This window comes from Leptonychotes weddellii, chromosome 11, assembly GCF_054177405.1.
Source record: "Leptonychotes weddellii isolate Sample4059 chromosome 11, ASM5417740v2, whole genome shotgun sequence".
NCBI classification, from domain to species: domain Eukaryota; kingdom Metazoa; phylum Chordata; class Mammalia; order Carnivora; family Phocidae; genus Leptonychotes; species Leptonychotes weddellii.
Genome location: NC_138379.1, coordinates 64494525 through 64519573, shown reverse-complemented (window position 1 = coordinate 64519573; position 25049 = coordinate 64494525). Strand labels below are relative to the sequence as shown.

The 25049-nt window shown below is 39.2% G+C and overlaps 2 protein-coding genes and 1 long non-coding RNA gene across 3 annotated transcripts in view; 2 read left to right on the top strand and 1 right to left on the bottom strand.

Annotated features, from left to right (window-relative positions):
* MTMR2 (myotubularin related protein 2) overlaps positions 1–10818 on the top strand; it is a 111529-nt gene extending 100711 nt beyond the window's left edge. Inside the window, exons 10-13 of the mRNA XM_081799053.1 lie at positions 3010–3102; positions 6334–6447; positions 8565–8741; positions 9432–10818. Of these exons, the coding sequence (XP_081655179.1) occupies positions 3010–3102; positions 6334–6447; positions 8565–8741; positions 9432–9593 (546 nt within the window). The 3' untranslated portion in view covers positions 9594–10818. The remainder of the gene's footprint in view (positions 1–3009; positions 3103–6333; positions 6448–8564; positions 8742–9431) is intronic.
* A 5972-nt stretch (positions 10819–16790) lies between these two features.
* On the bottom strand, positions 16791–24828 carry CEP57 (centrosomal protein 57). Its single transcript, XM_081799052.1, has 3 exons — positions 21546–24828; positions 20639–20783; positions 16791–18760 (listed from the first exon to the last, which is right to left on the bottom strand). Exons 1-3 carry the CDS (start codon positions 21818–21820, stop codon positions 18527–18529), a joined length of 654 nt encoding a protein of 217 aa, XP_081655178.1. The 5' UTR covers positions 21821–24828; the 3' UTR covers positions 16791–18526.
* On the top strand, positions 18756–23891 carry LOC145716270 (uncharacterized). The gene is made up of 2 exons (XR_014138841.1): positions 18756–19785; positions 19989–23891. It is a non-coding gene; the product is annotated as an uncharacterized LOC145716270 (long non-coding RNA).
* Positions 24829–25049: the final 221 nt, after the last annotated feature.

Here is a 25049-nt window from a genome sequence, read left to right as displayed (position 1 = left end):
ATCTGAAAGGAGAATTTGACAATTAAAAGACAACTGGTCAAGAGGGTACATTCACCTGGTTAATATAGGGTAATGAGTCATGATGTCAGGATCTCTTTCCATTCTTAACAATTCTTGATGACCCCAAAGAACTTTGTTTATGTGGTTTGTATCTACCAATATTTACCATATTAGAAATTAAATTTTAAAAAATTTTTAAATATTAATTAAATAATAAACCTTTCTTAGTCTGTTTGGGTTGCTCTAACATAATACCACACACTGGGTGGCTTGTAAAATTTCAACAGAAATTTATTTCTCGGGGCACCTGGGTGGCTCAGTCATTAAGTGTCTGCCTTCGGCTCAGGTCATGATCCCAAGGTCCTGGGATCGAGCCCCGCATCGGACTCCCTGCTCAGCGGGAAGCCTCCTTCTCCCTCTCCCACTCCCCCTGCTTGTGTTCCCTCGCTCGCTGTCTCTCTCTGTCAAATAAATAAATAAAATCTTTAAAAAAAAATTTATTTCTCACAGTTTTGAAGGCTGGAAATCCAAGGTCACGGTGTCAGCATGGTCAGGTTCCGTGGAAGACCCTAGATTGTGGTTTGTAGATTTTCAACCTCTCTGTGTCCTTACATGGTGATGAGAAGGAGAGAGCTCCGTGGGGTCTTTTGATAACACTAACCCCTTTATTGGGCTTCTGCCCTCATGACTAGCAGCTCCCAGACGATGACTCCTGCCATTACATCTGGCATTAGGATTTCAACATGAATTTTTTTTGGGGGAGGCGGGGGACACAAACATTCAGGACATAGTACTACTATATATTAACCTAAATAAAATTTTAAAGAAAACTAACTGTATTTTCCAAAACAACAACAACAGAAATTTAATGTGAAGAGTGGCATTGTTTTACATTTTTTGCAAATTCCTTTCATGTCTGGTTTATTAGAAGACAGCCGAATTTCACAACTACTTCCACATTCAGTTTATTGCAATGTGTGCTGTTGCTTAAAGTAAATGAGGAAAATCTGACCACACACAGATATGCAGGTTGAAAATCAGAGTGTCTTAAAAGCTTTTTCAGGGAGTTGTGGATAGTCTTCATACTGTGCCAAAATTTAACAAATGCTAATTTCTTCGAGGTTACTTGTAATGTGGAATCCAAAACTAGATCAATGAGTTTTTCGTTGTTTGTTCCATTAAATTCCATTGGTCTGTCTTGCGCTTTGAATAGAACTTGTACCCATGCATGATTCTGTAACATCAGGGATTGGTTATTTTGGAAAATACTGCCTTACTGACTTATACAGCTCTTCCAATGTTAATGCATTTCCTTATATACTATCATAATACCTCATTTGTGAGTATCACCAATGATTTTATCAGAAAAGTCTATTATCAAGCTTATAGTGGCAGGTAGTTTTCCAAAGATCTAATGTGCACTCAAAGCTTGAATTTTATCATAGTGTTCCTTGAGATGACACATTCACTTTGTACATTAAAAAAAAAAGGTCTTCAGGACTTTCAAGTCTTAATAACCATAGTTCATATGTCAGTTGTTCTTTCAAGTCAAAATGATGTTCCATGAAAAGGTGGTGTTTTGTACCATCAACTTACATTTGCAGCAGAAGAATATTATGTGTATTTCCCATTTTGTTACACAGGCTGTCCTTAAGGGGAGAGACTTAACAGGATTAATATTTACTGCTTCATCAAAGAAACTGGCTCCCCCCCCCCTTCATTTAACTGCGAGTGTGTGGCAAGGCAGGATATGACACGACTCGACCAGCTTGATTCCAGTGCCTTGCTTGGTTTCTCCTAAGGAACCCAGAGTTTTCTCCTTCATCACTTTCGCACCATCAGTGTAAATGTCAGTGCATTGAAAAAGGCAAATAATGTCTTAGTAGTATTCTGAAAATGGTTTTGATGTCACAGACCCCCCCGCCCCGACCCTGGAAATTTATGAACCAGACTCTTAGAATCACTGTTTTGTTGGAGTGTGGAGGGTCTGTTTCAGTCATCTGGGGCAAAGGTCCTTAGAAGAGAAAAAACTGAGAAAGTAGGTGAATCCATGCTTGGAAGGCAGATGTCAAGCATTCCTTAAAGGTTTTCAGGAGTTTGTGCTGATGTGATTCTTCTTGATAAAGGCAGCTGAGCTAAGATAACAACAGGTCTCCTGCACTCACTGGCCAGGTTGTTAAAGGAGATGGGTGCTTCCTGAGGCTGTTGGATAAGTAACTGTTAATATATATATTTTTAATTAATTAATTATTTATTTTTAAAGATTTTATTTATTTGAGAGAGAGAGAGCGAGCATGAGCAGGGGGAGAGGCAGAGAGAGAAGCAGACACCCTGCCGAGCAGGGAGCCCGATGCGGGACTCGATCCCGGGATCCCGGGATCATGACCTGAGCTGAAGGCAGATGCTCAGCCAACTGAGCCACCCAGGTCCCCAAGTAACTGTCAATATTTAGGGAATATTAAATCTCTGGGACAAAGATATCTGGGTTCTGGGGTCTGACTGCTCCTGTCTTCCATTATTAACCTTTTAAGATCTGGGTTCCACTTAATAAACAAAGTTGTGATTTCCTATTACAAGCATCTCGTGTCAGAAAAAAATCTGGCAGTTTGTACATCAAAATGGTAATAGAGACTTTTGCTTGGTAAGACTGTGAGTGATTTCTGTTTTCCTTGCTGTGCTTTTACTTTTTTAAATTTATTTTTTTAAGATTTTATTTATTTTTGAGAGAGAGGACAAGCCGGTGAGAGAGAGGGGCAGAGGGAGAAGCAGGCCCCCCAGAGAGCAGGGAGCCCAATGTGGGACTCGATTCCAGGACCCTGGGATCATGACCTGAGCCGAAGGCAGACCCTTAAGTGACTGAGCCACCCAGGCTCCCCCTTGCTGTGCTCTCTTAAAAAGACTTTTGAACTTTAAAAAATATTATAAGATACTACTTTTATTGGAAAATAAAGTTATTTCCATGAAAAAAAAAAATTCCACAAAACTCATATTTGACTCTTTCTGCTTCAGAGACTTGGCCATGGAGATAAGAACCACGCAGATGCAGACAGATCGCCTGTTTTTCTTCAGTTTATTGACTGTGTCTGGCAAATGACAAGACAGGTAACTTCTCTGGGATAGTCATTCTTGCATCTTTCTTTTAAGCCATCCAGAATTGGGAGGTTTGGTCAGTGATTAACTATCCTGCGTTTCATGTAAAATGGAAATTCTTGGAAGATTTCTCGGTAATAGAACTATTACTTGTTGTTACATTATGAACTAAGTTAAAGGATATTATTTGGAGATCGTATTAAACACTTCAAATTTCAACCAGTAGCATTAATAATAACCCAAGAGGTTTCCTCCTTCGTTTTGGACAAGTAGTTAAATAATCGCAATATATTTACCCGGAAGCTCATCTATACATTGCTAAGAAAGGTAGAGGTAAAGAAATGAAGAAATAGGCTAGGTCACTCAAGCAAAATAAAATCCTATTTTAAGTAATTTTAATGGAAAAATATGTTTATGTGGGAATTATGGGTAGGTAGGTATGTAATAGATTCAGTTCTTTTTGTTCTTAGGTATGGAGAGATTGTTTTTTAGACCTTCTATTAACTTTCTAGCAAACTGATTTGAAATATTAATGGTAATGGATTTTGTCTTTTGGAAAGATATCAGAGGAGATTGAAAAACACCTGGTTTATTATGGGATCACTTCACTAGTGAGGCAAAGCGTTGGTGTCTTAAAAATATTTAACTCAAGAGAAATCATCTCAGACCTTGGCTACAGCTCACTGCTATGTCAGCTAATTATTTAGCCAAGGGTTTATTAGACCCCAGACAACTGGGAGTCTGGTTTGTTTCTCGTGAGCCTGCCACATGAATATAAAATAGGGCGGTTGCTGGCTCTGCTTTGCTTGAGGATTATACTTTAGCTTCAATAAAATCCTGTTATTTCATTAAAAGAAAACGAATGGTGATCTTCAGGGGAAATACACCAATGACTTTTACTTTTTTAAGCATCTCCCCTGGAAGCATGTATCAGTTTGGGTGGGTCATTTTGAAAGCTGCTGGGTTAAATGAAGTGTTGTAGTAGATACGACTATGGTATGATGAGGCTGGTATTTTAATGTATATACTGCAAATGTGTATGACAGTTCCAGTTCTGTTGTATAAAAGGCCCTTGGTGTGTTGGGAGGAGGGGAGATACTAACCGCATAGTTAATGGTGTTTACTACTTCTTGGACTAGGTTTGAATTTTTCCTTTGGGATTGCTCTTGAGTTAGTATAGCAGCTCTACAGATCCTTGCCAATCCTTTTTTGGGTGTTTGACCAAAAACAAGAAGGCCCACTATTGATCATTACCATATTTGATTTTAAAATAACATTTGACTCTTGGCAAAAAGGAAATATGCCCTCTAAAAAGGCTCTAAAAGCTGTTTGAAACCATGGCACCATTGATAGCTGGGTGTACTGCTTCCCCAGGGCGATTACCTTGAAGGGGCGACATGTGTGAATATATTAGTTCTGGTTTGTTAGTAATAAAATCACATTTGCCAATTGTTTGCATAGAAGAGTACACTCTAAGTATCTTCCTCGGTAATTGTGTTCACTTATCGCATGCTACAGATCTAAAAGCAGCTTCACTTGAATTTTGAGCTTAAGTTACTGCATAGAAAATCAGTTTACTCTTACGTTTCTCTGATAGAACTGAAAATACATCATACAGTGATGAGTCTTTATTTTAGATATCTAGTTCTGTTTTTCTGTATGATATTCTGGAACATAGAACATGGTAGACATGCTTATTGGCAATCACCAGTTTTACAAATAATTGAACTTTGGTGCAGAGACTTAAGTAAGCACATTTGTCAAAATGACACCAGTTATGTGGTGATTAGCCAGATTCTACCTGTCCCCGCACCCTCGGCCACAGCCCCTCACTCCTGGGTCAGGAAGCAGCTGGAGAAGGGCCCTTCAGATTGTAAACCCGTTAGGAGGAGGACATACTCCTCCTGTGCTCCCAGCGGTTCCGCTCTGCTACCCCCATTATGTGGTGGGGACCTGCCGCTGTTGCAGCTCTCGTCTTCTCATGACTGAGCACATATGTGCTTTGTCCAAAAAGATGAGAAACTGATGACAGGCTTAGCTCCTTTGGATGGCTGTTTTTCTATGTCGGCGCATTCACAGTTGGCTAATAAGGCTGTTCAGGGTGTCTAACAATACAGGGGATGGGATTTATTCTGTAATGAATGAATGGGATTTGACCAAGTTTCTTACAGGTAATTGGCTTTTTGTTGGTATGTGCTCCGGTCACCTGGTTCAGCTTTGCAGCCACAGAAATTATCATTCAAGGCAGGCTAGTTAGCCTTCATTGTTCGAGAAATTTGCCGTATTACCCTGCTTCTAAATTTAGGAAATGTCGAGGCAAAGGTGGTTTCATCCCTATCCCTTGTGCATGCGCTTCAGGCTGTTTTCTTGCACTACTAGGTAGGGGTCATTCTATGAAAAACTTGGAACCAATGTTTAGTCCCCAAATCTGCAGTCCAAATATTCACAGAATTTCTTTTTCACAGTCCTAGAATTGGTACAAGTTTCAAGGAGACTACTTGAAAATTTTGAAGTATTAGATGGATAAGGATGGATTATACGAACTCTTTCCCTCCTGGCGTCTGTCATCCATCCTTGATAAGTCCCCTCCCCTCCCCCCCCCAAGTTGGTTGTTTATGTAATATTAAGATATCTAGTCAAGCTCTTGTCCTAGGTTAAAGAGAAAGTGCATTTTCTTTTTGTTAGTAAGAGGCTGCCAAAGTACCGGATTACAGGATACTCAGGTTTGACTAGGCTGGCTTTTAAGTGATCTGCACGTCTGCCTTGGATCTTTATTTTTGTGCATTGCTGACATTTTCTGGAGACAGTGATATTTTTTGTGTAATTCCTAAAACCAAAACTATGTTGCTGAAAATTTAAAGAAAATCTTATTACGTTGTTTATGGTCATTTTTGGCAAAGAAAGGCTAAGGGTTGCCAGATTTGCCAAAGTCAAAATTCGTCCCTCTCCACGTTTAGGATTAACAGATATAGGAGATACAGGAACACACCAGGATCACACCATTCAAACTCTTGCTGCACGAGAAAAGGATTTCTCTTGGGGAGAAATCTCAGAAAAGTGGTAGAGTGATTTTTGAACAGAAAACAAAACAGATAAGGCCATAAATGGCTTAGAAATACATAGTTTTTGAATATTGTTTAACCTAATTTTAAGAAGTATTACAAAGAATCTGCCCATATATGGGGATGAATATGCTTGAAAAAATGTCCTAATAATTTTATGTTTGTGGTATTCAATTTGCAGTTTCCTACAGCTTTTGAATTCAATGAATATTTTCTCATTACCATTTTGGACCATCTATATAGCTGTTTATTTGGAACATTCCTCTGTAACAGTGAACATCAGAGAGGAAAAGAGGTAAAATATGAGCCATGACCCTCCCTGCTCTACTCCCAATATGTGTGATGTTCCCTAGGAGGGTGCATTCTCTGATAGATTTCAACTTAATAGTCCTCTTGGATGATTTCTTTGGTCATGTTTTATTCTCACATACTGTAATATGATGACTTCTCTCCATATATCTGAGCCTGATTTGTTTTTAAGTACCTCTGGTGCGAGGCTGAAGGTACCAGGTGCGTTTACAGGTGAATAGTAGTGTCTGCTAAAGAGAACTGAAGTCTGTGTAATCTTAGGAGCTCCAGTCCTTGCAGGATGGAAATCCTTCAAAGCAGGTGCAGAAAAATCTCATTAGCAAAAAATATACATACGAATGAAGAGATCCCCAAATACATTGTGCATACATATGAGCCATTTTAATTTTTTTAAATTATAAAATAATACTGTAAAACATCCAAACACTGAAGAGATACTATGTAGAAAGTTACCATTTCCCTGCTTCACCAGAGACATCACTGGTAAGTGGTTGGTATTACTTAGAAGAAACCCTGTAAGGATGACGTTTCAAGTTTTACTTCTGACCTCAAAATACATTATCTATCCTATGTATGAAATTCCAAATCCTCTTGATTTGGTGTCTCCCTCTGCATCAATTTTCATTCTAAAAATATGGTTACAGACTAGTTTTATTCATGCTGGGAGTGCTTGCTCTGGAGCCAGGCTGCCTGGGTTGAAATCTTAGATCTGTCCCTTCTGGTATAACCTTGGGCAAGTTCGTTTCTGCTTTGGTAAATTGGGAAAAATAGTACTTACTATTGTGTGGCTAAATAAAACAAACTACAAAACACTACAGTAATTACCATGTAGCAGACTGTAAGTTCCTTGAAGGCAGGTATTAAAATTTTATTTTTAAGATTTTATTTATTTATTTGAGAGAGCGAGCACAGGAGAGGTGGGGAGCAGCAGAGGAAGAGGGTGAAGCAGGCTCCCCGCCAAGCAGGGAGCCCGACCACATGGGACTTGATCCCAGGATCCCGAGATCATGACCTGAGCCGAAGGCAGACGCTTAACCAACTGAGCCACCCAGGCACCCCAGGAAATTTTGAATACACCGTATCTTCAGTGGCCAGCCTGCAGTCAGTATTCCCATGCAGAGGAGGCGCTTAAGAACTTACCGAATGTTGGGGCGCCTGGGTGGCTCAGTTGATTAAAGTGTCTGTCTTCGGCTCGGGTCATGATCCTGGAGTCCTGGGATTGAGCCCTGCATTGGGCTCCCCACTCAGTGGGAAGCCTGCTTCTCCCTCTGCCCTTCACCCTGCTCATGCTCTCTCTCACTCTCAAATAAATAAATAAAATCTTTAAAAAAAAAACACAAAAAAAACTTACCGAATGTTAGATAAGTAAAAATACCTAAGTTCCAAAGATACTTTTTTCTCATCTTCTGAGAGGCTTGAATAGGATTTAACTATATCTTGATTTTAAGAAAAGAATCTTTTTTGCTGAGCTGTAATTTGCAGTCCATAAAATTAAAAGTGTATAGTTTAGTAGTTTTCAGTTTATATAGAGTCGTACAACTATTGCCACTATTAGCTTCGGAACATTGAGAGGTAACCGTGTCCCTGTTTGTGCAGTTTCTCCCTAGTCTCCTCTCCTGGTCCCTTGGCCATCACTACTCTCTGGATTTGCCCCTTCTGGATACATCCTATAAATGGAATCATTCAAGATGAGGCCTTTGTGTCTGGCTTCTTTCACTTAGCATGTTTCCAAGGTTCAATCTGTAGTATGCATCAGTACTTTATTCCTTTTCATGGTGAAGTATTATTCCGTTATATAAATATACCAGTTTTATCCATTTTATCAGTTGATGGACTTTTGGGTTGTTTCTTCCTTTTGCTCTTATGAGGATGCTGATTTGAACGTCTGTGTACAGGTTTTTGTGTGCATGTGTTTCTATTCTCTTGGTATATAGACCTGAGTGGAATTGTTGGTGTGGGAACTTGTTTAACTTTTGAATGAACTGCAGTGTTTTCTAGTATTCTCTGGTTTGAATGAAAGTGGGGCTGTTACTGAAGTGTCCATGTCCTCTCCCTCTAAAGAGATTTTAATAATCAAAAATACCTATGTTACTTTCTTTACAGAATCTTCCTAAAAGGACTGTGTCACTGTGGTCTTACATAAATAGCCAGCTGGAAGACTTCACTAATCCTCTCTATGGGAGCTACTCCAATCACGTCCTTTATCCAGTAGCCAGCATGCGCCACCTAGAGCTCTGGGTGGGATATTACGTCAGGTGGAATCCCCGGATGAAACCACAGGTACGCATGCTCTCCAGTAGACAGTGGGAGTTTTCATCGGTTAGGTTCGTCACCTTTAAAGCAACTAGTAAAATTAGATATATTTAAAACTTTCTTTTTTTCCTCTTAATAGTTATAATTGTATAGTAGAAAAAGCACTACATGGGGGTCAGCAATATACTTGATTCTTGCCCTGCTTTTGCTTGTATGGTCTTGGTTGAATCACTGTCTTTTTGTCCCTCCTCAGGAAAATGAGTGTGGTGGACTGGATGACTTCTGCAGGTCATTTTAATAGGTTTGAAGAAATAGCTTTAAGAAAATTAAAAGCCTGACAGATTCTGGTCCATTTTGAAACATGTTATGGAATATATACTACTTAGAACTGCTTAAAAGACTAAAAATCTGCAACCAAGTGATAGGAAATCTTTTGAGTTTTGGCTTTTAGATTGTCTTGTTACTTAGTTGTTTGTTGTATTTAAGTACCAGCCGCAGAAAATACTTGGGGGCACTGGGAAAGCCACTCAAAGAGCAGTGTTGTCAAGAGAGTCCAGTTAATTCTCACCGATGCGCTGGAAAGGTCGGCCTGGTCCCCAGAGCAGAGAAAATGCACGTTGCAGCACTTAGGGAAAGGACCACGTACCAGAACAATTTGACTATGGGTTTGTTTAGGATTGCCTCGTTGAATGACATTATGGTGTTTTGCTCTTGTAGGAGCCCATTCACAACAGATATAAAGAACTTCTTGCTAAACGAGCAGAGCTTCAGAAAAAAGTAGAGGAACTCCAGAGAGAGATTTCCAACCGATCAACCTCATCCTCCGAGAGAGCCAGTTCTCCTGCACAGTGTGTCACTCCTGTCCAAACTGTTGTATGAAGGGACTGTTCAAGGGGGACCGGCATTGCCATGAACTCTGGATTACAGTGGCAGCTTTAGGAGTCTAACTTCAGTCTTCTGAAGTTAGAACGTACCCCCGGGAGAAGTGCAGTTGCTGTATTTATTTTAAATCCCTCCAGGATGGGTTTAGAACTGTGGCAGTGCAGGTGGCGTGTGTGAAATAACCCTGTATGTAATTACACGATTATGCCACTAATCTTCTAAGTCACCCAAAGAATATTAAGATGCTTCAATACCAGATCCACAGTGGGAACAAGTTTCTGATTTTAAAATCAAAATACAGACCACTTCAGAAACATACCTCTTGCTGGAAGAGAACTCGTGGCACAAAGGGAAGGAGCATCCCATTTATCTCAGCACACCGACCCTGCAATTCCGTGGCATTATACAGATACTGAGCCTCGATGGCCCGAAAGCTCAGAAATCCGTAGACACTCCCTTCCCCCGTCGTGGGTTTTTCTTTTCTGTAGTAATTTACTTTGATCACCCTTCTGCACCCACTCTCTTCATATCTGATATGGCAAAGTCTTGAGGCTATTATGGCGTAGTAGTAGTTGGAAATTTCTGCTGTCGTTACTGGCGTATGTATTGAAGATGTAGTAGCTAGCTGTTCCAGACAGACGCCTTAGAGATGGGCTTGGGGGTGGGGGCGGGACTGAGGAGGAAGAAGTGGTAGCCGTCCAGGGTTTCGAAGAATTCTACACCCTTCAGATTAGTTTCCGTTTGCCCAGTTACCAGAAACATAATGAAACGTATTTTACAAATTCATTATTACCTTACTTTATTGCATTTATGCAATAATGTTTTTTGTGTGTGTCTGAACACAGAAGTTAACTGGTTAAGTTTTGAGGCAATATTTTAAAAGTTCACTAGGATTGACTTGTTTCCTGAAGGCTGTACAAATAGCTTATGGGTGAGAAATACGATGCTCAAATTTTACATAAAATATTTTACTACTTGGCAAATTGTGTAATTCCACTGAAAGATTAAGTCTACCAAAGAACTTACTGCACGTACAAATGTATTAGTCTCAATGCCAGTAAAGGAAATACTGCTTCAGTGTTCACCTGCCGGTAACAGTTCAGCCCTGGTAGAAACATTTGACTCCCTGATATCTTAAGAGCCATATGTTATGTACTGTAACAAAGGAGCTTCTTGTCCCTTGGGTCTTTAATTAAAAGGAAATTTCAACTGACTTTTAAAACGTTGTCCTTATCCTAAGTTGTTTGCCTGAAATGTCTTTTGCAAAAATGTTATTTGGAAAGTTTTTGAAGAAAGGGGTGGCTTAGCACCTGCTCCAAATTGAAATGTTCAATTTCAACCCGTTTTGCTTCTAATACTCAAATCAAACAGTACTCAAAAATGCAGTATTCTTTCACTTGTTAATTCACCATAGTCTGGACCTCAGCCCTGGTCTTGGGTCTCGTGGTGAGGAACTGTAATTTCTCTTAGTACCTCCAGTATTAGCAAAATTAGTACCAAGATGATTTGGTCTTTGTATGATACTCATTTTAAGTAAAGTAGTAACGGTATTTAAGTGGCCAGCCTATCAACTGAAGCTAAGTTTTCTATTCCACATATTTTACATGTCCATTCTTTTCTGTCCATTCTACCATTTTCCTTATTTAAGCCTTGATCACCTTGGTCTGATATCACATAAAAGAATATGGATAACTGAAGAGATCCAGAATTTCAAACTTCCAGCCTCAATACCCTCACATCCGCTTTAAATTCCATTCAAAGGCCAGAGCAATCTAAATGCAAATCTATCACTTAACCATTTTAAGACTTTCCACGGGTTTCCTTTTCACCTTCCACAGGAGTCTCCAAAGTGGAGTGAGTGCATTTAAGATAATCCCCTGGTGGTAAAGTCAGGATCATGATGGCATGAGACATTCCTCTTTCCTCCCCTTCGATTTAACAACCCATTGGACATCCATAACTGAATATAAGCGCCTCTGCACATCACATGGGGACATCCATCTGTGCACTTGAAGTCAAAGGAAGCTATGGAGCCAAGGGAGTTATGTGGTGGTGACCTCTCTAGCGGAGGTGGTAGAGAGAGAAGGGGGTAACTGAAAGTGCTCAGCTGCATTGGCTGCAGCTAGAGGGTTCTGTTGCCTTTCAGGAACACCTAGATTTCTGAGGAGAGACCTCCATGACTGGGTAGAGGGGAAGAAAAAAACCGCCAAAGAGAGCTGAAGGGACATGTTTCCTGCCATATGCCCTGGGATTCCAGCAAGAGGTCCATCCACGGGCCTTTGGGAATCCCCCAGTCTGGAACTGCCCTACCAGACCCTGGGCACACCTAAAGCCCCAAGTGCCAAGCACACATCCTCCCCCCACCCTGCTTCTAGTCTTTAAAAAACAAAACCAAACCAAAGATTTTATTTGAGAGAGGAGATGGGCATGCATGCATGGGGTGAGGGGCAGAGGGAGAGGGAGTCTCAGGCTGACTGCACTGTGCACCCACCATGGAGCAGAGGTGGGGCTGGATCTCAAGACCCTGAGATCATCACCTGAGCTGAGACCAGGAGACGCCCAACCCACTGAGCCACACAGGCGCCCCCCCCCCCCCGTGTGTTTTTTTAATGCCATCTTCTTTAAGCACACGTCAAACTTTAGCAGGGAGTCTCTTCCAGTAAGAAGACCCAAAAGCTAGTGCTATAGCACCACCTTCTGGAAAACAAAAGAAAGGCTTCTAACTGCCAACCTGATGAATTATTAAAATCAAAGCCTTCGGTAAATAAGAAAGGTGTTGCTCCTTTAAATGTGGCAGCACAGGCGCATTTCATTGAACACTATGAAAAATCATGGTAACACAGGATCACAAAAAGGCAATGACAATTCTCCAGCAATGGTACCCAAAGACATGGAATACTACAATTTAACTGATAAAGAATTCAAAACAGGACAAAATTCAACAAGCTACAAGGAAATCCAGAAAGGCAATTCAATGAACTTAGGAATAAAATTAATGAACATTAAGAAGTACTTTCCCAAAGAGATTGAAATTCTAAAAAAGAACCAAAATGAAAATCTGAAGCTGACAAACTCATTGAAATGAAGAATGTATTAGAGAGCACTGGAAATGGAGATCAGATGGAAGAGAGAATAAGCAAGCTGGAAGATAAGGGTTTAGAAATGATTCAGGAGGAAGAGGCGAGAGAACTAAGATATTTAAAAGGTGGACACAACCTATAACAATTACCAGACTCCATTAGAAAAGCTAACATAAGATTAATGGTTATACCAGAAAGAGAAGAGGAGGCAGAGAGTTTATAGAAATAACGGTTGAAAACTTCCTAAACCGGGGGAAGGAACTGGATATACAAGAATACAAAGCTTAATAGACTTTCTCCAAGACACATTGTAATGAAACTGTCAAAAGTCAATGATAAAGCCAGGGGAAAAAATCTACAAGGGAACCTCTCCCCCCCCCAACCCCCATTAGGCTATCAGATTTCTCAGCACAAATTCTACAGGCTAGGAGAGAATGGAATGACCTATTCAAACAATCGAAAAGATAAAAATTGCCAGGCAAAAATACTCTTAAGTGGCAAAGTTACCCTTGATATGAAAGAGAAACAAAGGATTTCCCAAACCAATAAAATGTGAGAGTTCACCACCACTAACACTGCCTTACAAGAAACATCAGAAGTAGATCTTCCAGCTGAAAAGATCTCAATACACAACCTTCTTATTAAGGTGATCAACAGAAAACTATTTTAGAATAAAAAATAACTGCAGCATAAAGGTTAAAGAGCATTAAAAATGATAGCTATTAAAATCTGGTAACAATTCACAGCATAATGAGATCATTTGTGACATCTAATAAAGTATAAAAGGATGAAATTAAATGAAGATAAACTTTTATCAGCATAAAATGACTCTCCCCCCCCACCCCCCCAATGAGATGTTTTATTTAGTAAAACTTCTGGTAACCATAAAGCAAAAATTTAGAGCAAAGACCCAAAACAAAAAAAGGAGACTGAGCAAATCACCAAGGACAAACACCAGCTTACAAAAGTAAACAGGAACAGAAGGAAAAAGAAACAACGGAGAGATAAACTAGAAGGCAAAAGATAAAATGGCCGTAGTAATTCCTCACATATCAATAATCACCCTCCATGTAAAATGGATTGAGTTTACCAAAAGGCACAGAGTGGCTGGATAGGTAAAAAACAAAAACAAAAACAAAACAGGGCCCATCTATATGCTCTCTATAGAATACTCATTTCAGCTCTAAAGACATACATAGGCTCAAGGTGAAAGGATGGAAAATGACATTCAAAACAAGTAGAAACCAAAACAAGACAGGCATTGCCTACTTACACAAAATAGACTTCAAGCCAAAAATCATAAAACTGGCAAAGGTCATATGATGATAAAGAGGTCCATATACCACGGAAGTTTAACAATTGTAAATATATATGCTAACAACTGAGCACCAAAATACATTAAGCAAATACTAACAGATCTTAAGGGAGAAATAGACAATAACATAAGAGTAGGGGACTTCAATACCCCACTATCACCAGTGGGAAGATCATCCAGACAGAAAGTCAACAAGGAAGATGTGCGGAAGAGTCGCCTAGTGATCTAAGGCTCTGGGTTAAGAAAATCAACAAGGTGAACAGTGGAATGCAATCATACTTTAGAGCAAATGAACTTATTAGACATACACAGAATTCATCAAACAACAGAATACACATTGTTCTTAAGTGCACATGAACATTCTCCAGAACAGATCATATGATAGGACACCGAACAAATCTCAGCAAATTTAGATTGAAATCATACTATCATTTCTGACCACCATGGTATGAAACTAGAAATCAACAAGGGAGAAATGAGAAAATCTATAAATATGTGGAACCTAAACAACATATTCCTCAAAAACACATAGGTCAAAGAAATCAAAAGGGAAAGAAGGTAAGTTTATAGTAATAAACACGGATGTTAAGAAATTAGATCTCAACCTAACTTTATATCTCAAGAAAGTAGAAAAAACAGATTAAGCCTAAAGTTAGCAGAACAAGAAAATAATAAAGACCAGAACAGAAATAAATGAGACCAGAGAAACAAGAGAAATGGTCAACTGAACTAAGAGCTGGTTCTTTGAAAAGGTAAAATTGACAGACTTTTAGCTAGATTAAGAAAAAGAAAACTCAAAATTAGAGAGATTACAACTGATACCACAGAATAAGAAACTAATATGAACAAATTACGTGCCAAAAAATTACAGAACACAATACCCATCAAAATATCAAAGGCGTTCTTCACAGAAATAGAACGATCCAAAATTTTTTGTGGAACCACAAATGACCCCAAATATCCAAAGCCATCTCAAGAAAAAAGACCAGCACCAGAGGTATCCTCGAACAACATGGCAGTTAGGGGTGCAGACCCTTCATGCAGTTTAAAATCCTAGTATAACTTTTGACTCCCTTAATACTTAGCCTACTGTTGACCAGAAGCCTTACCAATAACAGAGTCAAAAAACATTTTGGGGCGCCTGGGTGGCTCAGTCGGTTAAGCATCTGCCTTCAGCTCAGGTCATGATCCCGGGGTCCTGGGATTGAGCCCCGCATCGGGCTCCCTGCTCATCGGGAAGCCTGCTTCTTCCTCTCCCTCTGTCTACCGCTTCCCCTGCTTGTGCTCTTTCTGTAATAAATAAATAGAATCTTAAAAAAAACCCCATATTTTGTATATATAGTGTATTCTTTATTTTTAAAGATTTTATTTATTTATTTGACAGAGAGATAGCGAGAGAGGGAACACAAGCAGGGGGAGTGGGAGAGGGAGAAGCAGGCTTCCCGCCGAGCAGGGAGCCCGATGTGGGGCTCGATCCCAGGACCCTGGGACCATGACCCGAGCCGAAGGCAGACGCTTAACGACCGAGCCACCCAGGCGCCCTATAGTGTATTCTTAAAGTAAGCTAGAAAAAAAAAGGTTAAGATCGTAAGGAACATACATTTACAATACTGTAAAAAATTCACGTGTAAGCAGTCCTACACAGTTCAAACTCATGTTGTTCGAGAGTCAGTGTATACTAGTAAAGCCATAGTAATAAGAACAGTATGGTACTGGCACAGAAATAGAACAGGAGAGAGGCCAGAATCAAATCCTGGCATATGTGGTTCACTAATACTCGACAAGGGAGCCAAGAACACCTGATGGGGAGAGGATAGTCTCTTCAACAAGTGGTGCTGGGAAAACTGGAGAAATACATGCAGAGAACAATGGAATTGGACCCCTACCTCACACCACTCACAAAACTTAACTCAAAATCTACCAAAGACTTAAACATAAGACAAGATGCTGTAAAATTCCTAGAGGAAACATAGGAGGAAGCTCCCTGATGTTTTTTGGGACATAATGCCAAAAGCACAAAAAAGAAAAGGAAAAATTAACCAGTGGGACTACGTCCAAGTCAGCAGCTTATGCAACCTTCATATTTGCGTTGACAGATGTTTTCTAACTTTGTATCTATGACTAGCGGTTGTGCAGGTGCACTTCTTCCTTTATGATCCGGGATACAAAATTGAGACCCGTGTGGTTATGTCAAAGCTCTTTAGCCCCCTGTAACTCGTCGGCTCACCCTTCTAGTCTCACGTGCGTACCTCGACTCCTACGCACCGGTACCACTCAGCTGCTCGCAGCTCTCCCACGTCAACTGCAGAATCTGGCCTCTTCCCTTTATTTTATCCTGTTGACCTGGAACTCTTCTCCCTTATGACTAATTCCAGTTCTCCGGAGTCTAGCATCACTTCCTCCTCCAGGATGTCAACCTCCTCTTCTGCATCCTCACAGCCCTGTGCTCATGCGGTCTCCACTGCATTCACCGCACAAGTGTTAGAATAATTCAGACGTCTACCACCTACCTTGGATCATACCCTTCTTACTTAGCCTGGTATTCGTATCGGCATCTTCCACGTAGAAGATACTTGTATTTGAAATGCACTGCAATAGCACTCTTAGAACAGCATACTCCTCCGCTGTAAACTCTCAGACAAGGAGACTGAGGTATTGGTATCTTCTTGTTTTCAACTCTCACCTGAAGGTATTAAAAGCTGGAGTTGAGAGTCTGACTCCTACCTGTGGGATGGGGTAGGTTTTTAACACCATTAAACTTCTGCTAATTAGGACTGAGAGCCACTACAATGAAAAATGAGTGTCACACAGTTTAATGACCTGAAATTCAAACAGCGATAACAAAAGTTTAATAGTTGAGATGGTGGTTGAGACACAAGAAAATATTTTCCATGTCACTAGAGCAGTGATTCCTTGGGTCTGTGGACTCAGTGCTGTGAATTCAATGAAGATACAAAACTGCACATGCAAGCAAAAGTTTACATAGAATTTTAGAACATTCACAAACAGATCCAAATCGAAGGAACCTAAATCAAGAACTCTGTAAAAAAATCAATTCAATTATGAGGCCTAACAAGCTTAGTGCCCAGACAGGCACCACATTTCATGCTGATTATACCCAGATAAAATCCCAGAACGCCCATTTGGATCCCAGGAGAGGCATAAAAAGGAATCTCTTTAACATGTGGTTAATGTGTTCATTAGTACTCTTTAGAGTATCTTATCATATGCCATGAGACCGTTCAGTCTTGTTGGGTTTAGTTTCTGTGTAAGCATGAGATAGGCAAATTATGTAATACCATATATTCTTGTTGTTTCTCAAAATATGTTAATGTCCTATTTAGAAATGCATTTTTTGGAGAGATTATAACAAATAAAGCCTTTATTAACAGGCTGTTAAGGAAAATTTCAGTGTTTCCTTAAAAAAGCTGCTTTACTGACTTCAGTGGCAAATTTATAAAAAGTTCACGTCTTGATCTAAGCAGAATTATGATTCACATTATTAACATAATGACAGTTGCACGTGTACAGTTAATGCACTCATACTGTACACCGAGAACATGTCCAAGGGGCAAGTTTCAAGATTAAAAACCATAATGCCTTGAACTCAACAGCATGATTACAAACAGGTATTATTTAAAAAGGACAAATGTGTATGCTTTACAACATTTCCTCTTCTCTCATTCTAAAAGCTCATTTACTTCATTAATAATTTATACTTTAAAAAATGCTTTTATAATTTTTGCAGTGAATGGACTTAAAATGAATGTTTGAGTCTTTAAAAATTTTTTAATGATAACACCAATACAAGTGTACTTAATACTGATCAATGTCTGAAATGTCAAAAAGAAAAACAAAACAATCCTCTTAAATATGTATAAATACTTTTTTTTTTTTTAAAGATTTTTATTTATTTATTCATGAGAGACAGAGGCAGAGGGAGAAGCAGGCTCCCAAGGAGCAGAGAGCCTGATGCGGGACTCGATCCCAGGACCCTGGGATCATGACCTGAGCCGAAGGCAGACGCCCAACCATCTGAGCCACCCAGGCGCCCCTGTATAAATACTTTTAAATATAGAAAACCTCCATCAATAGTCGAGACAAAGTATATTTAATGGTTGTGCTGGAAAGGAGAAAGGGGCGATTTGTGCCAGGGGAAGATTTAAAGATTTTGTTGATTTTGATAATTTAAACCTAATTTTACTTAGATATGTAAGGAACTATTAAAAATCACACCCACAAGTAAACAACTGGTAATTTGTTTACAAAGTGCAGTATTTCAGTACAGCAAATTCATCTCAAAGAAGCAGAGCATGTGGCTTCCTGGCCTTTAAACTCCCCTGGTTTCCATGTAGATGGTTTAACATTCAGTCATGATGCGTAACACAAGAAGCCTGTGTAGTGAAGCTTGGGCCCCTTAACACCGGCTATTCATTAATTCCAACATAAAAGAGTATGAGACCTGGAGAGTAAATTGTCAAAATCTGATTGATGAGGTACAGATTATCTGAATAAAATTTATAACCTGGTACCAGTCAGTAATCCCAACATAAACTATTGCTTTGTAATGAACTCTGTATGGTTTGCATGTCCTTCAATAACTGAAGATTTTTCCTGCTTTTTTCACCAGGTCTCGGTTTGGCAATGTCCTTCTTGTTTGTGGTCCCTGTGATTCCAGAAGAACGACTGCTGCTGTTCCCTTCTTCATCAAGAGTCTTTCTGGTGGTTCGCAAGTCCCTCCTCGGCTTCTCTACCTTCTGTTTCTCCAGCTACAACAAATAACCAAGCCAGGGCAAAAGGAGCATTCAATGAAAACATTCTCTTCCGACAACTGGTATTTTTAACTCTCGTACAAACTAAAATGCAAATAATATATTCTGGGTTTATTGTTTTAAAGCCTTCCAAAAACCTATTGTACCAGTCATTGAACACTCAGTGTGTAAAAATACAATGTGACATACAGACAAATGAACAAGAGTAAACACATCAATCCTGGTGCTGTTTCAGAAGGCAAGGCAGTGTTGCCAAAGTGCAGAATAGAGTGAGAAACAAGAGGGTTTAGGGGAAGATGTCACAGAAAAGACAAAAAATCTGACATGGTAAGTGAAGGACAGGATAGATACTAAAGGTGAAGAACAGGAGAAGAGTGGGTCTAGAAACTAGTCTGAGGGGTAACGAAACATATTCTAGATGGATGAAGAGATGTAATGGTAATGTATTAATACAAAAGATTTTTAATTATTTTACTATTTTAGAATAATTTAAACCAGAGAATTTATTTTTAGAGAGCTTTACTTGTACTTTAAGCTGCTGCCAAGTTGGTGTTCCATTAGAGAGAATAAAGTTAAGTCTAATGTACAAGAAACAAATTAGACCATTACTCCTACAGCAATCATTTGCTTATATTTATTCCTCTTTTTTTAAACGTGAACTTTACAAAAAATACTTAAAAGCTCAGGTTCTGGAGTCGAGAAGACCCACGTTTGCATGCCAGCTCTGCATTTACCAGGGGGCTAGTATGTCCTTGCACAGAAGTTACCTAATTTCATTTTAGCATATGCCTACCTCCCAAAAACTTAGCCCAGTTTCCCTATCTATAGAGTAAGATAATGCACCCAGTTCACAAGGGTTCCATGAAAATTAAATAAGAGGACATATTCAAAAGCACTTAGCATCGTGCCTATTACACAGCCACCAATCAGTAAATGTTAGTAAGCCTGTTCTGCTCCTAGTCCTTCTCCATTTCCATCAGTGGTACGGCCACACTCTCCGTCCAAATGATATTCAGCAGCAAGTCGCCCTGATCTTTCTACTTCTTTTTTTTTTTTAAAAGATTTTATTTATTTATTTGAGAGAGAGAATGAGAGACAGAGAGCATGAGAGGGAGGAGGGTCAGAGGGAGAAGCCGAGCAGGGAGCCTGATGCGGGACTCGATCCCGGGACTCCAGGATCATGACCTGAGCCGAAGGCAGTCGCTTAACCAACTGAGCCACCCAGGCGCCCCTGATCTTTCTACTTCTAAAACACACCTCCAATCTGTCGCTTCTCCCCCACTGCAGTCACTGATGACCTCTGACAGAGAAGAGCTTCACCCTGCCCAGCTGGTCTCCAGCCCACTCCCAGCAGTCACAGCAATCTCTTAAGCCACGAATCATTACGTTTCTCTCCAGACGAAAACCCTGGAGTGTGCCTTCCCACTGCACTTAGTAGGTATTAAATGGCTGCAACATAAATATAACTGAAAATTTTTTTCACATATTTATATCTGACTTATTCCTTTGGAAATCAAGAATTTCCAAGTGCTTTCACAAGACTTAGGTAAATTTAGAACCATTTAAATTCATCACGGAAGTTAAGGTTTGTTCATATAAAGATAAGAATATTAAATATATTCAGTGTTTGAAAGACGTATCTTCGATGATAAAATCTACTCACAGATTACAAGATGACGTCTTCCTTCCTAGCCCATTGAACACCAATTCTTAATAATGAAGGCACCGAATTAGTGTCTACAGTAACGAAATGCTCCCTGTAGCTCCCTAACTGTGATACCCTTCAGTGTCATCAAGGAAAAGGGTTTTTTGTTCTGCCTTGTTCTTGTTTTTTAATCATTAGAAACAGGAAAAGGGAAATTGAGCTGGAGTTACCTGGGCTTGGTATTTTCGAACTTTAGTTATTTGGTTGGCTTTGGCCTCCATCCTCCCCACCAACGCCTCCAGTTCACACTCTAAGTTGTCTTTCAGTTCAACAGTTGGGGATTCTTGGATAAGTTTTGCAAGCTGCTGGTGATCACTATACAAAAAATAAAAGCAGGGCTTGGTTAAGTTTCTGGTTTCATGGTTAGATCCACCACAACCCACTCACCATGGGACCACTGCTCTGTGCAATAAAAACTGACTCAATTTCTTAAACAGAGCAACAAGATGGTTTAAAGGTTCAAGAAAGGCACTGGAGGCAAACGCAAAAGGACTTCTTAATTTCAAAGACCTAATTATTTATATTCCTACCTCCCCCAGAATAGTATGCATGTAAAAAGGAAAGCCTGGAAAGAAAGGATCTTGTTCCTCAGATACATCCAAACTTATCATTTAACTAAACTCAATGTATATCAAGCTCCTGAATAAGGAAATAAAACTTAAATGTAAACCTTGGTCTTGAAAACATTTAACAGTATTAGAAAAGGGAGAGATTTCCCCCAGAACAGTTGTATTTGTTAAGGTCCTAGTAACTTACTCAGTGGTTGGTGCAAGGACTGTGCTCAGGTATTTGCTGAACAAATTAACAATTAATGAAGTCACTGAGAAGTTAAAATGAAGTTTTAGAACTATAATTTTTTTAAAAAAGATGTTATTTATTTGAGAGGCAGAGAATACAAGCAGCGGGGAGGAGCAGAGGGAGAAGCAGATTCCCCGCTGAGCACGGAGGCCAACGTGGGGCTCAATCCCAGGACCCCGGGATGACCTGAGTCAAAGGCAGACGCTTAACTGACTGAGCCACCCAGGTGCCCCTAGAACTAAATATAATTAAAAAAAAAACCCCAAAACTAAAACTCACAAGCTCATTTGCCCAAATTCATCTTGTAAAGTCTGTAAGACTTCTGATAACTCTTCATTAATGCTGTTGGAGGAGGAAGGCGTTACTGACAACTTCTTACTTTTACCACTTCGTGAAGAACCTTGCTTTGTCAAAGGAACATTGTTGACCACTCGATCATTGCACAGGGCTTTACTGTGTTGCTTCATTAGATGCAAGACATGCTGAACATTGGCTACCACAGCATGGCTAGGACTGGTGGACTGAAGAAAAATGAGAATTAATTGAAGCCACATCGTCTGAATCTGTTTTCCTGTTTACTCCCTAAGCTGAGTAAAAAGACCCCCACCAATAGAGAGGCTATGATCTAAATCTCCTACAGTAAATCCAAATACCAAGTCCCATTTAACCTCTGAAATATCTCCAATCCACCTCTTAGTCTCCACCCTACTGTCTTTCCCTTGCAACCACTTCTATTTGCTACAGGAAGATTCCATTTGGCCTCCCTGCCCCCAGTGTGTTCAGTCTTTAACTCCATAGTGCTATCGGCTCTCCTCCTAAAATATTACTCTAATAGTAATATCAGGTTGTTCTCCTACTTGAAATATTTGATGTTAAGCCCACTAACTCTAATGTCCAAACTCCTTAGCATAGAAAAAAGTCTTCTATCATTGAGCTGCAACTGATACTCCCTGGCCTTATGTCCCACCATCCCCTAATTTCTCTGCTTGCTTATTTTAATTTTATTAACATATAACAACGTGGATGGAACTAGAGGGTATTATGCTAAGTGAAATAAGTCAGTAAGAGAAAGACAAATACCATATGATTTCACTGATATGTGGAATTTAAGAAACAAAACAGATGAACACAGAGGAAGGGAAGGAAAAATAAAGTAAGATGAAAACAGAGAGGGAGGCAAACCATGACAGATTCTTAATTCTAGGAAACAGAGTTGCTGGAGGGGAGGGGAGTGGGGGTAACTGGGTGATGGGCATTAAGGAAGGCACGTGGAAGTAATGAGCACTGGGTGTTGTATGCAACTGATGAATCACTGAACTCTCTCTGAAAATCTGCATTATTTAAATAAACTGTATTTGCACATACCATTTCTTTTGTGTGGCCAACACTTTTACCATTCCTTAAAACCCAGTTCAAGTATATTAACTTTTAAAGACTTCCTTAAAACCTCCAGGTAACGAAATGGTCCAATTAAGTAGTCCATTCTCAGATCAACTACAGCATTTATCTCTATCACAGTGTTTATCACAATATATTACAATTGTGTTTGCATATTTATTTCACCTACTAAATAGTGTATGTACTTCCAGGTGGTAGGGACTGTTGTCAAATTCATTTCTCTATCCTCAAATAGTAAGATGCACTAAGTTCATCCTTGTCACATAAACAACCATAGGAAAAACCTGGTATCCTTCTCAAAATTTCCAGTTTTGAATATTAAACAATAATCTCCATAAGCTATTTCAATTTACAAACAGATGGCTGGACTAACTTGGCTCCATGAGCATCATCTTGTTTAAAATGCAGATTCCTAGGTAGCACTCCAAACTCAATCAGTGTGGGGTCAAGGCTTGGAAATGTGTATTTTTAAGTTTGCCACTTGACTCTGACCAGCAGGTTTGAAAACCACTATGCTAACGGATACTCTCTTTTATCCTACTTTCTATTGTTAGGTAGCAAACTGAATCCAGCATTATAGATGAAGAAGTATGTATACCATATCCAAGTCAGGTTTGTTCCAGGAATTCAAGACTAGTCCAATTATTTTAAAAAATCGATCAATGTAATGTAGCATATCAACAGTAAAAAGGAAAAATCACATAACCATATCATTTAATGAAGAAAAGCATTTGAAAATATCTAGCACCCAATCAGGTACTCTCAGCAAAGGAGAAACAGAAGGAAATTTCCTCTTTAAATAAAGAGCATTGACAAAGAACCTACAGCTAACACCCTATTTACTGGTGAGACTTAATGCTAACGTTCTCCCCCCACTTAAGATCACAAAAAAAGGCAAGGATGTCCACTCTCATCACTCTTGCTTAATGTAATACTGGAAATCCTAGCTAGTGCATTAAGGCAGAGAAAGAAATAAAGGGCATGCAAATTAAAAAGAAATAAAACTGTCCCTATTTACAGATGACATGCTTCTCTACATAGAAAATCCAAACCAATCCAAAAAGTAATTCCCAGGACTAGTAAGTAATTCAGTGAAATCACAGAATGTAAGTTCAACATACAAAAACTATACTAGCAATGATCACATAGAAACTAAATTAAAACTAAATACAACTTACACTTGCTCCAAAAAAAAAATATGTGAGTATAAATCTAATAAAACAGGCATGGAACCAATATGCCGGAAACCACAAAATACTGATGAAAGAAATCAAAGATCTAAATAAATAAATAAAAGCTATACTGTACTCATGGTCTGGAAGACTCAACATAATAAGGACATCAATTCTCCTAAGCTGATCTATAGGTATAATGTAATTCCAATCAAAATTATAACAAGACTTTTTTTTTTGTAGACAGAGACAAGTTTATTCTAGAATTCATATGAAGAGTCAAAGAAACTAGAAGAGCTAAAACAATTGTGAAAAAGAATAGAGAAAAGAATCACTCTGCCTGATGTTAAGACTTATAAAAAGCCACAGTGATCGAGACAGTGTGGTATGGGCAAAGAGGTAAACACCTATATGGATGGAACAGAATCAAAAATAAACCTTGACTTAACAAGCCTCTTACAGTATACAAAAATCATTTCAAGTAGATCACAGATTGAGATGTAAAATATAAAACTATAAAATATATATGAAACATAAGTGAAAACCTACAGGATGTCTGTCCTGGCCAAGAGTTCTTAGACTTGACAGCAAAAGCATGATCCATAAAAAAGCAAAAATCAATTAACTGGATTTCATCAAAACAAAAAGCTGCTCTGTGAAACTCTGTAAGAGAAGAAAGACTGGGAGAATATACTTGCAAACTATCTATCTGACATATGACTTGTATCAAAATACAGAACTCTCAAAACCTAACAGTAAAAAAAACAAACAAAATAACCAACCCAATTAAAAAAGGGCAAGAAATGTAGATAGATATTTCATTAGAGGATATATGGATGGTAAATAAGCACATGAAAAGAACAGGACTACCATCATTAGTGTAATATAAATTAAAAGCACAATGAGATATCATACTCAGCAAGCAGCTAAAATAAAAAGTGACAATATTAAATGCTGGTAAGGATGGGGAAAAACTTCATCTCTTGGGCATTGCTACTAGGAATGAAAAATGGTACAATCACTCAAAAATAACTGGGGAGATGGAACATTCTCCAGAACAGATCACATCCTAGGTCATAAATCAGGTCTCAACCGGTACCAAAAGATTGGGATCATTCCCTGCCTATTTTCAGACCACAATGCTTTGAAACTAGAACTCAATCGTAAGAGGAAAGTCGGAAAGAACTCAAATACATGGAGGCTAAAGAGCATC

Excerpts from the sequence above, each read along its gene's own strand:
- CEP57 (XM_081799052.1), bottom strand. The coding sequence starts at position 21,820 with ATGTGGCTTCAATTAATTCTCATTTTTCTTCAGTCCACCAGTCCTAGC. Across the intron at positions 20,784-21,545 it reads GAATTTGGGCAAATGAGCTT|TGATCACCAGCAGCTTGCAA; the intron begins GTGAGTTTTAGT and ends TTTTTTGTATAG. Across the intron at positions 18,761-20,638 it reads TTCGAAAATACCAAGCCCAG|CTGGAGAAACAGAAGGTAGA; the intron begins GTAACTCCAGCT and ends TATTTGTTGTAG.